The sequence below is a fragment of the Podarcis bocagei genome, assembly GCF_964188305.1.
Source record: "Podarcis bocagei genome assembly, chromosome: 16".
Taxonomy (NCBI): domain Eukaryota; kingdom Metazoa; phylum Chordata; class Lepidosauria; order Squamata; family Lacertidae; genus Podarcis; species Podarcis bocagei.
In genome coordinates, this window is record NC_138142.1 from 16,990,331 (window position 1) to 17,006,854 (window position 16,524).

A 16,524-nucleotide genomic window follows, 5' to 3' on the forward strand; every position below is an offset into this window, starting at 1 on the left:
AAGTCCCACTAAATTAAATGGGGATATTGGAATTAACATGGTTAGAATAGCACTGTAATATTGAAATTTTGGTGGCAATCCTAGGCACCTATTCTTGAGAGTAAGCCATGTTCAACTCAGTGGGCTTTATTTTTTTTGGCAAACGCACATATAATTTCACAGTGTATTTGTGATGGCAAATAGTTAATATATGCAAAGGAAATTACTTTTGGAATTGAATTGTGTGCACGTTTTTTAAGTTAAGTCTTTAAATTTCTTACTCTGTGCATATATGATTATCTCTCAGAAGTAGTTTCTTTCATGCGTAGTTTAATTTCACAAGAGATGAGTCTGTCAACAGTTGCTAGCCATAATGCCTGTGTTCAGCGACAGTATGTTGTAAAATATGAACAAAAAGGGAGAGGAGGGCCTTTCTAGTGTTGTTTGCAAACTCCTTTAAGCTGCCGAACAGAGTTGTGGTTCTCAGTGCCTTGCATGTGCTTTCCCACTCGAGTCACAGAGGACAGAAGAGAACTCTGTGGAACTCTGATCTGAATTACTCTCCATTTATAGTGTGGAGATTGGACTCTAAATAACCTCACAATTGCTACCATATATACACACAATCAAGTCCCAGGGAATATATAAGTTTGGGCTCTTGAATGTTTCCCTGCCCCCCTAGCTGTAGGTCACTGGGAACACACAGGGGCTAGACATTCTTTGCTCATCTTTCCATCTCCATAAAATCTCAGGAGACTGGGAGCAGAGGTGACTGGGTTCTCTGTCCCCTCATCAACCTCCATGAACTTCCTCAGGATACTGATTTAGTTACTCCCTCTTCGTTTCAACCTTCAGGTAGAACTTACACGAAAGAGGCTCTTGAGCAACATGTGCAAATGAGAGAAAGCCAACTGTGCCATGCTTGCACCTAAATCAGGATTAACACAATGCTAAAACATGGTTTAGCCCTGCATTGATGAGCCTGCTCCTCTCTTTCTGCACAGCTGGAAGGAGGTGTTTGGAAGCTTTTGCTTTTGGTTCACCACAGTTTGTAATTTTGTCAGAACAGGCAAACTGTGATTAACATAAGCTATGGTTAGTTTAAAACAAGCCATGTTCATGATGGACTACTTGGAACTGGCGGAAATGACTGGCAGAATCCGAGACCAGGGAGAAGAGTTGGTGGAAGAAGATTGGAAAAAAATTAAAGTATATTTACAGAAATATTGTAAAATTAATGAATGTTAGAAGGATGCTGGAATGAACTTACATGGTTTTAGCAGAAAGGTTACAAAGAATTAAGTAAAAATGGATTGTTAATGGGTCAAAGTGTAAAATTTAAGGTCAAATTGCGTTAAGATAAATTATAGAACAAAATCTGAGAAAGAGGGAAAGGACTTGCTGAAACAGCTAATTGAATTAGAATACAAAAAAGGGAGGTGTGAGGAAGTCGAGGAAATAAGTAAATGAAAGATAAAGATATGAAAATACCGGATGTGGTTTTTTTTGTTTTTAAATGTTTTTGTTTTCTCTTTTTTATTGCTTTGTTGTACTGTCTTTTTATTGTATTTTCTTTTACTTTTGAAGTATTGTAACTCTCTTATTGTTTGCTTTTCTTTCTTGTAATTGTTAAACTTTAATAAATATCATTTTTTTAAAAAAAGCCATGTTCAAACCATGGTTTCAGAAAGTGCAGGGTTGGGGGGAGCATTAGTGCATTAATAATTCCAGCCATAAAATCCATTTCAGTCTAAATCAAATGACTGTCCTATTTGCATATCAACTTAATTCAACTTGCATACAAAAGTTAAGAATGACCAATTTGCTCTATTATAAAAACAAAATAAATGATATTAAATATTAAAATAATATAAATGATTTTATATCATCATCTTTATTATATTTTTCATAATAATAATAATAACCTTATTATTTATACCCCGCCCATCTGGCTGGGTTTCCCCAGCCACTCTGGGCAGCTTCCAACAAAATATTAAAAATACAATAAAGTTCATATGACAAAAAAATTCAATGCACATTACTTATTCCACTACCTTTTAGGACAAAGGAAAAGGGGGAAAATATACTGAAAACCCTCAAAGAGCTTTAATGTATTTTAAGGGTCTGGGAGAACAAGACAGTCTTTGCCTGGTACCAAAGGAGTAATGTGGCGCACCAGGCAAGCCTCTCTAGGCAGAGCACCACAGGTGCAGGCGAGGGTGAGGAGAAAGGTGTTAGCTGCCCAAGGGACCCTGGCCCTTGTCACCAGTTTATTCTTTAAAATGTGGGCTGTCTTGAGTACAGCGTCAGTAGAAAGGTGAGATATAAATTATAACTAAATGCACAGTTCTGTCATCGCACTTCATTTGGTCCTAAGGACTGTAATATGAACTGGCTCCCTGGCAGGTGAAGGCAGCCAACTCCAGTAAGTCTGGAACATTCTGATCTTCCTCTGTGGAGGCTTTATCTGCAGGCCCAACTAGCTATTGGGAAGAGGAAGAGCTCCTATTCAAAGCTTTTCAGTAGTGCCTCAGAGACACCTCTTATTAACAGCTGAAATATATGCAGCTGTTGAAATCCATTGAACTCATGATGGAAGCTTTCGCCTTGTGTATGTTGACTTCCAGCAGTTTGACTTCACCCCCAAAAGGCACACTCCATTGTCTCCTGAGACAGATGGATGCCAGCAACAACAAGATGAGAAACAGTTTTAATCAGTCAGTGTAGAGAGCTGTGCTTGGTGCTAAGAGATCTGGACTCATATCGAGGTTCAGCTTTGGACTTTACTGAGTGGTCTTGGGCAAGTGACTCTGCCTAATTCCATTCACAATTTGTAATTGTATTAGTGGCATCGTTTTCAGTGCAAGTGAACAAATGTCAGGATTCTGAAATGTGACCATAAAATAGAACCAATGACTTTGTACCCAGTGACCCCCATTAAATTTTGTGAGCCAAAGTAAGCAGTCTGGGATATGCCTCAAACTCTGGCAGGGTGTGTGTGTCACAAATAGCAAGGGTTTGGTTTAACCCTATCTTAATGGGTCCCCAAGGGCATCTTCCCCACCCTAATCACTCATATAGTGAATAGTAAATCACTGCACACATTTGTGTACATTTGCAGATTACCACATGTCTCTGCAGAGATGCATTTCTTCACACAGTGCATAATTAACTGCAATTTGCTGCCACAAGATGGCCACCACATTGGATGGCTTTCAGTGGAAGTTAGCCTTATTTTTCACACATTTGTCTATCGATGGTTATATACTATACCCAGTGTCAGAAGCAGTACGTCTCTGTATGCCAGTTGCTGGGAATTCCAAGTGGGAAGAGTGGTTTAGCCCTTGAGTTCTGCTTGTGGGGTTTTTATGGGTGCATCTGGTTGATCATTGTGAAAACAGGATGCTGGACTACTAGAGGGGCTTTTCGTCTGATCCAACAGTGCTCCTCCAGTGTTCCTTCTCATCCATACCAATGTGGTAGTGGAGGATTTCAATAGGGTACCTATTCTCCTCTCCCCCATGCATTCCCTCACCTGGTATGATGAGAAGCATTTTGCTATTCATTATAAAAAAAAACAAAAACAGTTCCTGAGTTTCACCTACCTGTCACAACCAAGGAACTGTACCTGGAGCAAATCTGTAATGACAAGGCTTGATTCTCAGCGACTCCCATACAGTGTTGTGCGACATAGAAAACTTGAAAATAAATTCCATAGGGAGCAAATCTTAATTCAAATACTTTAATTAGGAGTAGGCTTAGGCCATTGGCTTGAATTTGCTTTAGTGTGACAGTTTCCAGCTTGTAAGGTCTCATGTTCTCTGATGTGATTACACTGCAGAACCTCTCAGGGTTAAAAAGATGGTGTTCTCTTGGCCACAGTAATGTACTTTCCTCCTCACGACTCTAGATTTTCCATACACATCAAGGTTGATGGGTTTAAAATGCCCATCAACTCTGCTGCCGACCTCAAGATAGAAGAGGTTGCAAAGGTCAGGGCTTCAGGTGCGGCTTCCTGTATTTCTTTACTGCTAAATTTGTCCTCAGTAAAAGCAGATTTTGGAAAGCCTCCAGAAACAGGAAAAAGTGGGCTAAAAATAATGAAGTGCAGCCCTGAACCTGCCAGTCAAGAAAGATGAAATGAGCTCTCTAAAATACAGTGGTGCCTCGCAAGACGAAATTAATTCGTTCCGCAAGTTTTTTCTTCTTGCGCGTTTTTCGTCTTGCGATGCACGGTTTCCCATAGGAATGCATTGAAAATCAATTAATGCGTTCCTATGGAAACCGCCTTCAGACCAGGTCCGGGGACAGTCTGTCCCCCAACCTCTTCTGAAGGCTGGGGGGGGGGACAAGGGCTTTTCTTCCCACCCCCAGCATTTTAAAAAACCCCGGGACAGCGGAGGACTTCTCCGCTGTCCGGGGCGATGTAAAAGCCCCTGGGAAGGCAGGCAGGGGGGACAAAGACTTTTGCCCCCCGCCCGCCTTCAGAAGAGGTCCTGGACCTCTTCTGAAGGCGGGCGGGGGGCGAAAGTCTTTGCCCCCCCCCCGCCTGCCTTCAAAAGCCGTCCGGGACAGCGGAGAAACGCGCTGCCTTTCTCCGCTCTTCAGGGAAGGCAGGCAAGGGGGAGCAAAGACTTTCGCCCCCCGCCCGCCTTCAGAAGAGGTCCTGGACCTCTTCTGAAGGCGGGCGGGGGGCGAAAGTCTTTGCTCCCCCCCCGCCTGCCTTCAAAAGCCGTCCGGGACAGCGGAGAAACGCGCTGCCTTTCTCCGCTCTCCCGGGAAGGCAGGCAGGGGGGAGCAAAGACTTTCGCCCCCCCGTCCGCCTTCAGAAGAGGTCCAGGACCTCTTCTGAAGGCGGGCGGGGGGCGAAAGTCTTTGCTCCCCCCGCCCGCCTTCAAAAGCCGTCCGCGATAGCGGGAAGCGCTTCCCTGCTATCCCGGACTGCTTTTAAAATGCTGGCGGTGGGGAGCAAAGCCTTTCGGCCCCCGCCGGCCTTCCTGGACCTCTTCTGAAGGCCGGAGGGGGGGGGGAAAGGCTTTGCTCTCCACCACCAGCATTTAAAAGAGGTCCCCGGAGATTTCCCTATGGGCTTTCTTCTTGCGAAGCAAGCCCATAGGGAAATTCGTCTTGCGAAGCGCCTCCAAAACAGAAAACCCTTTCGTCTTGCGGGTTTTCCGTCTTGCGAGGCATTCGTCTTGCGAGGTACCACTGTACACATTGCATGATTTATTTATTTTAATTCTAAAAAGATTTATAACTTGCCCATCATCTGGAGAAGGTAAGGTAAAGCAGGAGTAGGTAACTATTACACAGTAATCCAGAGGAAGATAATGATTTGTAGCTTGGTTTATGAATATGTGTAGTTAATGTAGATTTTTTATATAGATATGCGTCCATAATTATTTGTATTTTCCTGTTTTTATACCCCTCACCACCAGTACCCTTTTCCACAGCAGCATTGTAAGACATGATAATCAGTCTATGAAGAAGATGTTGGTACTTTGGAAGCAACCACTTTCCCCATTCCTCCTTACTGGTAAGAACCCTCATATGTTTTCATCTTGTTGTTTATCTTACCACTTCAAACAATGATTACAAATTATGGTTTGAAAGCACAGTATTAAAGGTAGTTGGTTTGTTCAGGAGGTGGAAAAGAGAAGTTTTTTGCAAGAGAGGGTTAGGGAGGGTATGAAAGGCTGGTTTCAATACACGGAACAGGACATGATCCTGTTTTGTGATATTTGATACTTATGCAATTTTGTTTTGTTTGAGTCTGTGACACAATATAATAAAGAATCTGTAATCTGTATGTAATGATGATTGTGACATGTCATGTACAGCAACTGCTCTTTGATGTTAAGGTCTTGTAAGGTCTCTGACTATTAGATGAAAATTAAACCTGTTGGTCTTGTAGTTCTTGCTGAATCAATCATGTGAAGGTATTCGTCACGTATATGCAGCATGAGTATTCTGGTGGTGATGTAGGCCAGAACTGTTAATTATGTTTTAATCTTTGAAATTAATTTTGTTTGGTTGTGGCCAATTGGTGCCTTATTTGCAAGCACAATGACTTTTAATCTAGTGAAAGTGTCTGTTAACGGAGGCAACCTTTTACTTTCTCCCCCTGCCCCTGGCCTGCAGACTCCAGTGACCCCTGAAAATCTGCTCTATAGAGTTGGGAGACCATCCAGAATAGGGTGGTTTTGTTCTGTCTTGAGCACAGGGGTGTCCTGTCCCAAGCAAGATGGGCAGATTTGCCAGTTTTAATCAAATTGATTTGAGAAGGGAGTTGCACAGACCATGAACCACCACATAGGCCCTGTTTCCTAGTGGGGACACCCAGAGCCAGGCCACTAAAGAAGATCTGAATAATGTCCATACAGATTTATATAGGAGGTGTGTAAACAAAGTAATATAGCTGGAAGACGTGCAAAAGCCTTGGCTTCCTGAACACTTGAAACGATTTCCAGAAATTTAATTGACTACTGTAATTAATTAATTAACTAATTAATTTTATATGTGGCTCTTCATCCAAAGATCACAGGCTGGTTTACAGCATTAAAATACAAAATGAAAACACAAAGTACATAATTTAATTACAATAGCAAAAACCAATAATCCCCCACCCACAGACAAATATAAAAGTTTTGACCCCCAAGGCCTTTAATTAATACATTCCAATCCAGAAGAAAAACCGATGCAGCTAATGTGGCATATTCTCTCTAGTTTCAGTCCCTGGAGCCAAAAGAAGGAAGAAAGATCAGAATAACATAGTCATGGTTATCTTGTTCTCAGTGGCAAGAAGGGAAGGTTGGTGGCTTGCTGATTTACATAAGGGCTAGCCAATCAGTTTTGTGCAAATGCAATTGTTACTGCAAGTTGGAAAAACATGTTTCCTTTCCACTTAATCTGGTCCATGTGTCTAAAATGCAGTGAGAGTGCTTTCACGGCAGGCTCACTGCTGAAACTATTTTTACATTGTTTTAACCAGCCATAGGACCTTATGGTGAAGAAACCTCATCAGTAAAAAGCATCTGCCTGTATGCAAATGTATGCCAGTTTGCATCCTAGCTGAGGTTCTTTTGCTCCCACAAATGATTCCCAGAAGACTTCATTCTAGTACATGCTCCTGTCCAGCAGGTGGCAGTAGGGAAGTGCAAGATGCTTCTTGTGCTATGATAAGAAACACAAATTAATAAGATCCATGCTTGCATAGAGATGGAAAAGGATTAGAATGATATGAGGTTTCTTCCCCCACTCCCACTTCCTTGTTTTCTTTTATCTTTTGGCTTTCCAATTTGCACTGTTAACTGGGTGGAAGCACCATGTGTCTCTATGCAGGACCATAGAGTGCAAGAAGTGCCTGTTGTGTGCAGCAGAGCCCTGGCTTTATATGTATTCTGCCTTTCACAGCTCTCTGGTGATTTGGGTTGTTGTTAGCCCATGGCTTCATTATGTTTGTAGCTGTTTGCTGTCTCTTTGATTATGCAGCTTCCAGACTGCTGGAATGTTGGAAAACAGCCATTTCCCACTGTGCCAAATACCAAAGAAACACAATGTTGTACTTTAATAACATTTCAGAAATGGTAACAAAGGAAAAAAACATTTGAAATATTTTGATGCCAGAATGTAAGAGGTACAAAGGTCAGAAGCACATTTGGTAGTCATCTCCCCATCATGTTTTGCCAGCTGTTATTAAGCAAAAATATGAATGTGGCAGTAGCCCTCCATTGAAAATCTCCAGCTTCCAAGGTGGTTTTCACAGGCAATGCAACATCCCCAGAAGGGATGAATGAATGCCCATTTTGGTTTCTGTCAGTTTCTCATTTTATCATTCTTAAGTTAACAGCTCAGGTCCAAGATGCCCCAGGGATCACTTGGTGCCTTATATCTCTGCCCAATCACTGAGTTCTTTGGAGGAGTTTCAGTGCCTTCAATATTGTGGGCCCGATTTTATGAAACTACCTTCCAGTTGAGGTCAGACATGTCCCCTCCCTGTTGAACTTCCAGTACCTACTGATTTTTTTATTATTCCAGTAGGCTTTTTAACTGAATTCTAATTTTATAATTTTACTGATTTTTATTTTCATTGTATGGAATTTTATTTTCACTGCTCAGAGTTGATGTAGTGAATGAGTATATAAATTGTCAAAGTAAAATAATTGTTTTACTTGAATGTGGGCTCTGTTCCATAGTGCTCTATGTTTGGGAACTGAAGCTGTGAGTTGGGAATTGATTTGTCTAGGAAGTGACCATTGATGGTATGAAAGAACCCCCAGTCAATCTTTGTAACAATGGTGACGTTTCTCTCTGGGCTGGCTTGGAGATGCCAGGTTCACTGTACAACCTCTGCCTCCGTTACACCGCAGTGTCAATGGCTGCCTGCCTGATTTCCTAAAGTACCATCTCCTTTTGTTACAGGTCAGCGGAAACTCTACACTGCACCGGTGAGGAGTGTACTGCGGTTACGCCCACTGCACCTTTTGGTGGCTACAGGCGGAGGTTATGCGGGGTACAAGCAATATGAGAATTATAAGGAGAATCAGCTCAGAAAGTCGGGTTTAGAGCCACCCCCTAAAATCGCAAGTGATTGGGAGGTAAGTTGTGGAAGTTTTTATGCCATGTTCTTAAAACGTCTCACCATCCCTTGCTAAAAACAACATGAACTTGCCGAATGTAAAATGAAATGAATGGTGTGGTGCAGTGGCTCTAACGTTTTGTGTCTTGGGTGTGAGAAACCCAAGTTGAATTCCCTGCTGAGCTCTGCAGCTTGCTGAGTGGTTTTGAGCAAGTCACAGAGTGCCAGTCCAGGGCTGCTATGAGGTGTAACCATCATTCTGAGTTTCTTTGAGGAAGGGCAGAACACCAGTATGCATTCATAAGTAAGCCTTTTTTCCTCTTCTTTTTCTTTTTGGACCCACCTATCACCTTTTATCTTGCTCCCTGGGGGTGTCATGACTAGTGGCATTTTGGTTTAGTTGCCTGTTGTAATAGTGATGATAGCAATGAATATTTTCTAGAAAAAGAGGTGCTGGAATTCACCATGAACACCTCCCTTGTTCTCTTAAAATGGCAGTGGTGCCCAGTTGAGAGGTGCTGGAAATGAGTCCTGGCGAGTTCTGGCTTTTTTTAAAAAAGCCCTGTGTGATAGTAATAAGGAGGGAGGGCCATATTGCTCCATGGTAGAGCACCAGCTCTGAATGCAGAAGGTCCCAGGTTCTGTTCCCTGCTTCTCCAAGTAGGGCTGAGAAAGACAGCAGTCTGAAACCCTGGAGAGCCACTTATAGTCAGGGCCTTTTCTGGACCGCAAAAGGAGAGGGGTCTTTAAAGCGTTTGGGTGATGAGTGCAAAGGAGTTCTATGTGTGGGTCTCTTACTTGGATGAGTGGTAATGCAGTCACCGGTGGTTGTAGTACCTGCAACATGGAGCTTTCCTTCATCAGTGCTCTAGGGTGGCCAATTAAATGAGTGAACTTTGGATGGCTTGATTCCGTTAGGAACTAGATACGAAGAAGTGCAACTGCATAGACTGTAGTTCTGATGCTCCTGTGTGTCTGTGTGTATTCATCCAGTGACTCTGCGGGTGTTGAATACAAGGTCTGAGCTGTGCCAACCCTCTTGTTCCTGCTGGTCTGACTTCTGTGTCCTGTAGTTGACTCCTTGAGCAGAACAGCTTGTTCTGTTGGTGCTGAGGAATGTTTCTGGGACTGTTTTCTATTTCTCTCTGTGTTTCTGCAAGTGGTCCCCACGGTGTGTAAATGTGGTATGCCCCTTTTGCTTTAAAAACTGCTGGCACCCAACCTTTACACTTTTGCATCTGCCCATTATCTCGCTCTTGTGGGGTGGGGGTGGGGGGGGATGAACACAGGTCATAGTTAATGCTCCTTTTGTTGATGTTAACATTTCTGTATAGCTTCCTCCTACCCTGTAAATCAAGTGTCCCACCTCAGAGCCTCAAATCAAGTGCTAAGATTTTGGAATGCAGTGTTTACTGACAAGTCTTGCGGCTTGGCTGGCCCCTAATTGCACCCCTGAATTGAATGGTTTGCCAAATTAATAGTAGAACGGGGCGGGGGGCTGCCGTGCTTCTTGCTGCAAACGGTTTGTTACAACAATGGGAGGCTCAAAAAATATAAAAGCTTGATTGTTCAAAGTGGAGTCTATTTTTGCTGACACTCCCCCCCCCATTGCATTTTTTTTTGTATCCTTGATCACAAATGACTGAGCTTTTCCCACTTCTGTATGGGTAATGAGTTGTGTAGCTGCCCATCACCAGGACAGGAATGGATTGCTGGGAAAGAGAGAGGGGCTCGCCCCTTGATTCAGTCTCCAGTACACAGGCCTAGCCTATTTGTGTTGGTAGGAAGGTGTTACATTTTAAATTGCACTTGAGCTTGCTGCAAAGTGGCAAGGGTGCACAGAGTGAGAGTGTATAAAAGAGGCAAATTTCACAGAGAAGCAGTATCGGTCCTAGCAGGAAGAAATCAAGGACTGCCATGGCACTAATTTCATCAAAAATTTCATCAAATAAAAATTTGTTGTGTTCTGTCAGCTCATCCAGTTGTTGGAGCCTCCATTGCTGGTCTGGATCAAAACTGCTTTGTGAGATCAACATAAATTTATGGAAAGTATGTCATAGAATCATAGAATTTGTGGAGTTGGAAGGGATTCCAAGGGTCATCGAGTCCAAACCTCTGCAATGCAGAAAACACAATTAAGATTCCCTGACAGATGGCCATTTGATTCCCAGCAGCTGTCAGCATTAAGTTGTTAAGCACCAACCTTGCTTTAAAGCAGGCTTCCTCAAACTCAGCCCTCCAGATGTTTTTGGCCTACAACTCCCATGATCCCTAGCTAGCAGGACCAGTGGTCAGGGATGATGGGAATTGTGGTCTCAAAACATCGGGCGGGCCGAGTTTGAGGAAGCCTGCTTTAAAGGCAGGGATGGAGTACAGCCTATGCCCTTCCAAATGTTGCTGCTGGGGCTACTGGGTGTTGCAGAGTCCAGCAACGCCTGGAGAAGGGCCACTAGTTCCCCATTTTTGCTTTGACATAGAGCTCTGCTTCCAGCTTTTCCAAAGTTGGATTGCACTGTGAAAATGAGAGGGGGATTTACTTCCATTTAATTAGATGAATGAAGATGGCTCGGGTTGCATTGGGTAGACATGTTATCATGCAGCCAGGAGGCCGAGAATCCAAAAAGCATTTCCTGAATGTGTTCACGCGCTGTGTCCAAAGGGGTTAGAGGTCTTTAGGGAGAAGAAGCCTTTCCTCCAAAGAGCTCGGCATTCTTGCCACATCGATTTACACAAGGAAGCCTTGACCAAAGAATGTGCTTGTGTACACTTGGCCGGATGAGAGCAGCTTTTCGCCTTGAGCTGCAGCTTATTCATTTTATATTTTCCTTTGGTGTGTGAAAAAGCTCCCTGCTTTTTTGTTAATGAAGAGACTCTTAGCCATTCTAGTGGGCTGCTTTGTGTCTTTGCATTTCAGGATGGCTGTTTCTGTATGGCGCAGACCTGGGGATTCTGCATAAAATATTTTTCTACCCCTTCCAGTTGTTTGTTAGCTGCCTTGAGTACCATTTGTTGGAAAGGTAGAATGCAAATTGAGCAACAACAGCAAAAGCAACTTCTTTTACTATTTAGTTAATGAAGAGAATTTACAGTGGTACCTTGGTTTAAGAACAGGTTAGTTTATGAACAACTTGGATTAAGAATGCTGCAAATCTGGAAGTAGGTGTTTTGGTTTGTTAACTTTGCCTTGGAAGCAGAACATGTTCTGGTCCATGGGGTCAAGAAGAGTCGGACACGAATAAACGACTAAACAACAACAATAAAAAAACACTAGAAATGTTAGCAACAAATTCATATAAAAGCAGCACAAAACAGCAGTGGGATAACCTTAGCAGCCACGTATAATGATGGGTAAAATCAAAAGATCTACAACACTTGGGCAAATGAAAAGACATTTCAGTTTGCCTCAGACCAGGTTCCTTGTATAAGTGAACCCCTGTAACTTTTGCTGTCCTGTGTGCATAGAGTGAAATTCTCTGCATGCATGCAGTGGTCATCATAGGCTCAGATACAGCTACTGAGAGAGGGTTAATTTGCTGAGCTTTTTGTTGTTTCCCCTGCTCCCCACTATTTTATTTTCATTTAAATGTACGGTAAACACCAAATACTATTGCACAATTGGGCTCAGAATAGATAACGGGAATGTTGCCTACAACCCAGGTAGAAAAGGTGCTGCCAAGATCCAAGAGAACTCTGTGAACTTTGGAGGAGCCCCAGTTCACAGTGACATCTGACACTGAGCACGCGGCGCGTAACCTGGCCTGTTCATGCAGCTTAGCCGTTCCTAGCTCTGGAGAGGGAACCTTAGTGTGATGGGCCATACTTTGGCACCTGACAGCCCTAAGAAACACGAAGCCCCAGTGGTGCTTCACCGACGTAGCCTTTCCTGGCGGAGGGGAGTGGCATGCATTGATGAGTGATCCACTCTGATGACATGGCACACTCTGCTGAAAGGGTACAAATTGCATCTGTGGGCTCTGTTGCAATATGATATCTCCTGCTGCTGGAGATCCTGACTCAGAAAATAATCAATGGAAAACCCCAAGCGGGGACTCCTTTCCTGAGCCTAAGTTTGCTGCCGGTACAGAATGAACTGTAATGTAGGTCAGTCTGGCTGCATTGCCAGTACGTATAGTTAAAATGAGTGAAAAGTAGCCTCAGCAAGCAGCCTTCTCCATCTGTAGTGTGAATTTAATGGACAGGGTTGTTGTAAGTGTATTTTGAACACTTGGAAATGTAATAACAAATGTTATTAGTTTTGCTGCCTCATAGCCCAAAATTTCCAGATGGTGTACATAAAAATAATTAAAACAGAATATAAAAGAATAAAAAGTACAGTAAAACAATAGTATTGGTAGATTGCTAGATGCAGTGATGTGATACAGAAAATGTTCTGAAACAATTTCCCCCCAATGCTTCATTTTTCTGTGGAAAAATAACAGCTATCTAATGTTAGCAACTTTGAGTGCAAGAAAAGCTAGAGATAAATGTATAAATAAGGAAATGGTTGTTCAGGAAACCACATAGTGTTAAATGGAAAAAAAATGACTTCTTTAAAATTCTGCCTGTAGTTATTCCACAGAAGCCACGTGTCTTTGACTCTGTACCTTCTGAGTCATTTTTGAGCAAATAATTATTTAGCAGGTTGAGAGAGAAGAAGAACCCCAAACGTTTAAAATCTAGGGTCATCTCCTCAGAGATACAGATGTTAAGCTGTGCTAAAATTATTGGGAAGAATTGTTGTGGTTTTTATTCTTTTATTTTATTTTCATTTATGAATCGCTTCTCATGAGGCATCTCAAAGCGATTTAGTATATAATATGAACATATATAAAACAGTTACACGTATGCAACAGTTTGAAACAACTGCATATATAAAAACAAATTACACACACATAAACATGTTTTCAACAACAGCACATACACCAAATCAGTTCATATCCCATACAGGTACCAGTCCTTTGCTGTATGCATGCTGGTATCTGTGATTTTCAGAACCTTGCAATACTGAGGACTAGAAACACTCACTGCTTTTATAATCCACTTTGGAATGAACAAAACTTGTCCATCAGTATTTAGAATGCATGCTGCTTTTCCAATGCAGCTCACCTAAAGAAAAAATAGTATAAAATCACAAGCTCAAATAAAACACAAAGTAGTTAACCAGCACTAGTTAATATCCCTCTGGATAAATAAGCTTTATATTCTTTTGAGAAAGTTGTGAGGGAAGAGGAACCTAGAACCCTCAGAAAAGCTCGTACACTAAAGACACTGCTCTGTATAGCTGATGGCATCACTTGGCATAGCAAAGGGTTTGGGAGCAAGGCCTGGGCAATTGTATGGGGTGGTAGTGGTTTGTTTAGGATGGAACCACTTGGTGCCTTATTGGCAAACATATAATATTCCCAACCCTGTGGCACGTAGCTTCTGTGGAATAACTACAGGCAGAATTCACAACCCACAGTCCTTCAGGGGGTGGAGGACCTACAAGGTAGAATTGGTGGTTGTGGGAGGAGTGCCCTCAAGGTAACTTCTTGAATCAAAACCTGGCTGGGGAAGACATTATATCATCTCTCACCATCTGATTCTCCCTGCAAATCATGAAGACAGTACTGACCTAGATCAGGGGTAGGCGACCTAAGGCCCATGGGCCACAAGCAGCCCACGGGGGTCGTTTAACCGGCCCCCGAGCCGCCCCCAAACCGAGCTGCCTGCTTGGCGAGTCCCCGCGCGCTGCGCTAAACCAGATGCCGAAATCGTGTCTGCGCAGACGCCGGAAATTGTGGGCGGGTGCGCTCACGTATGCGCGCAATCCGGCCCACGGGGATGTCCGCTGAAGTGAACCGGCCCAGGAGAGGTAAACCTTGCCAACCCCTGGCCTAGATGGATCAACTGGTCTGACTCAGTAAAAGTTAGCTTCCTTTGATGGAGAAAGGCTGTAGCTCTGGCAGAGCCCTGGCTTTGCATGCAGACGTTATCGGGCACAATCCATGGCAACATTTCCAGGTAGGGCTGGGAATAGCCCGACTGAAACCCCGGAGAGCTACTAAGGTAGAGGGACCCAATGATATGTCTCTGTGTAAATAGAGCTTCCTGTGATCCTTACAAAGAGCACATATGCAAAACAGAGACATTTCTACAAAGAAAATTTATTGGGGAATGCTACAAAACATTTAGCTATGGCAACATTTTTTTGCCAGAATTTTGCCAAGTTTTATTTATATATTTTCATTTATTTAACAAGATTGGTATTCCTCCTTAATCAAACAATTCACTAAATGCTTTATTTGTTTGCAATAAAATTTCTACCATGCATTTATTTGCAAAGCAGAAGGCACAAGGCAGCTTATAATAAACCAAAATGAAGCACTATAGCAATAATATAGATTAAATAATATATTAATATAGATTAAAAAAGCAGATTGCTAATACAATACAAAGCAGGCAAAACAATACAAAGTTGCTAAACAAATGCAGCGGAAACCCCCTTCTGGAAAAGGTGCAGCTGCTGCTATGCTACCATCTGGCTTCTTCTGGTTACTGGGCAGAGGCTTGCACAATCTGCCCACCCCTGTCTGTGCTTGTCGGGAGAGGAAGAGTATATTTGGTGCCTGGCATCAGCAAGTGCTTATGGCTGTGGCTGGCTGATAATTCTGACTGCAAACTTGTGAGTTGCTGGTTTAAATATGTTTCCTGGAAGTGCGTAGGGATAAGTGGAGGAGGAATGTGAGTTAAGATGTGGGAAGTGTGGTTATTGTTCCTTTTGTCTGAAAGCTGGAGAAGTGCCCCAGTCAGCTAAGCTTGGAAACAGTGAGAAAGGGGATTTAGTGGACAGAAGGAGGGGCTTGCCCTCCCTCTCCCTTCCCACAGTGGTTTATAAAAGGAGCTGGAGTAACAACAGTCTGCAGTTGGAGCGGGTGACAGGACAGCGGAGCCAGGATTTGAGGAAGGCAGTCACCATCCCAGCCTACAGCGCCAAACCTTTTCCCCTTGCAAAGGTGCTTGAGAGCCCTCTGAAGATCGGGTAGCTAAATATATTCACATGGTCTATAGACCCTTTTGATTTCTACTGTCTCTCCTCTGTAGAGAGTATTTTCGTGTGAATAAAATTTTAATTACAGTCCTGGGATAGAAAGATGAGGTCGTTTTGAGTTTCCCCTCTTTAATGGGGTTTCTTTTGTGATGGGGTTGTAGCCTTGAAAAGCATCCAAAATAGTTCAGGATAAATGAGCACACTATTTAGAAAGTCCACACAAAAGTGTGATGCTCTTTAATCCACTGTGTGTAGAAAGTACTTTGGACTTCCTATAAACCGGTTTAGTGCTTTTCCCAAAGCCCTACTTTCAGACCAAGAGGGCTTCCTTTTTCAAACTTCCTATTTCAAGCCTCAGCCTGAAATACTTTGGGGTTTTGTGAGAGTCCCAATGACTCATCAGCAGCTTCCCAGCCCCCTACTGGTCTCTGTACAGGCTGGGCAGAGCCTGTGAGCAACTGGTGGGAGTCAGAGTGCCTTGTTATCATCATGAGTTTTATCGCCCCTCCTTCCTCACTCTTAGGCTTTCTGCCTTGCCGCCTCCTCTTAAAGAAGCACGAGGCATATTCTGGCATTTGGGGGATATCTGTGTTTTATGACAGAGATGGAACAACCTTAAGAGTTCTCATCCTGCAAGTCCAAGTAACTGAAACTTTAGCTGAAAGAGGCAGTTTCCACTTTCTGTTGATCTCTTAATGAAAGTACCAGACTGAGCCGGTGTTCTGAGCCTGCACTCCATGAGAGGAAGAGTAACGGGTATTTTTTCAGTTATTGCAAAATTTCAGATTCCATGTTGAGATGTATATAATTTATCTCTTACTTGTTACAAGCTTTCTCACTGTCTAAATATGAGATGGTGGTGGTGATTATTATTATTAATTGAATTTATATACCACCCTATACCCAGAGGTCTCAGGGCGTTTTTTGCCCTTTTGTG

The 16,524-nt window shown here is 42.9% G+C and overlaps 1 protein-coding gene across 5 annotated transcripts in view; it reads left to right on the top strand.

Annotated features, from left to right (window-relative positions):
* PISD (phosphatidylserine decarboxylase) overlaps positions 1–16,524 on the top strand; it is a 40,571-nt gene that overhangs the window by 2,294 nt on the left and 21,753 nt on the right. Inside the window, exons 2-3 of one of the 5 annotated variants that reach the window (XM_081175008.1) lie at positions 5,418–5,515; positions 8,401–8,576. In XM_081175008.1, coding sequence (XP_081031134.1) covers positions 5,418–5,515; positions 8,401–8,576 — 274 coding nt within the window. Of the gene's footprint in view, positions 1–5,417; positions 5,516–8,400; positions 8,577–15,449; positions 15,579–16,309; positions 16,344–16,524 lie in introns of those variants that run through there. The other 4 variants (XM_081175006.1, XM_081175005.1, XM_081175007.1 and 1 more) reach the window with 4 other exon arrangements.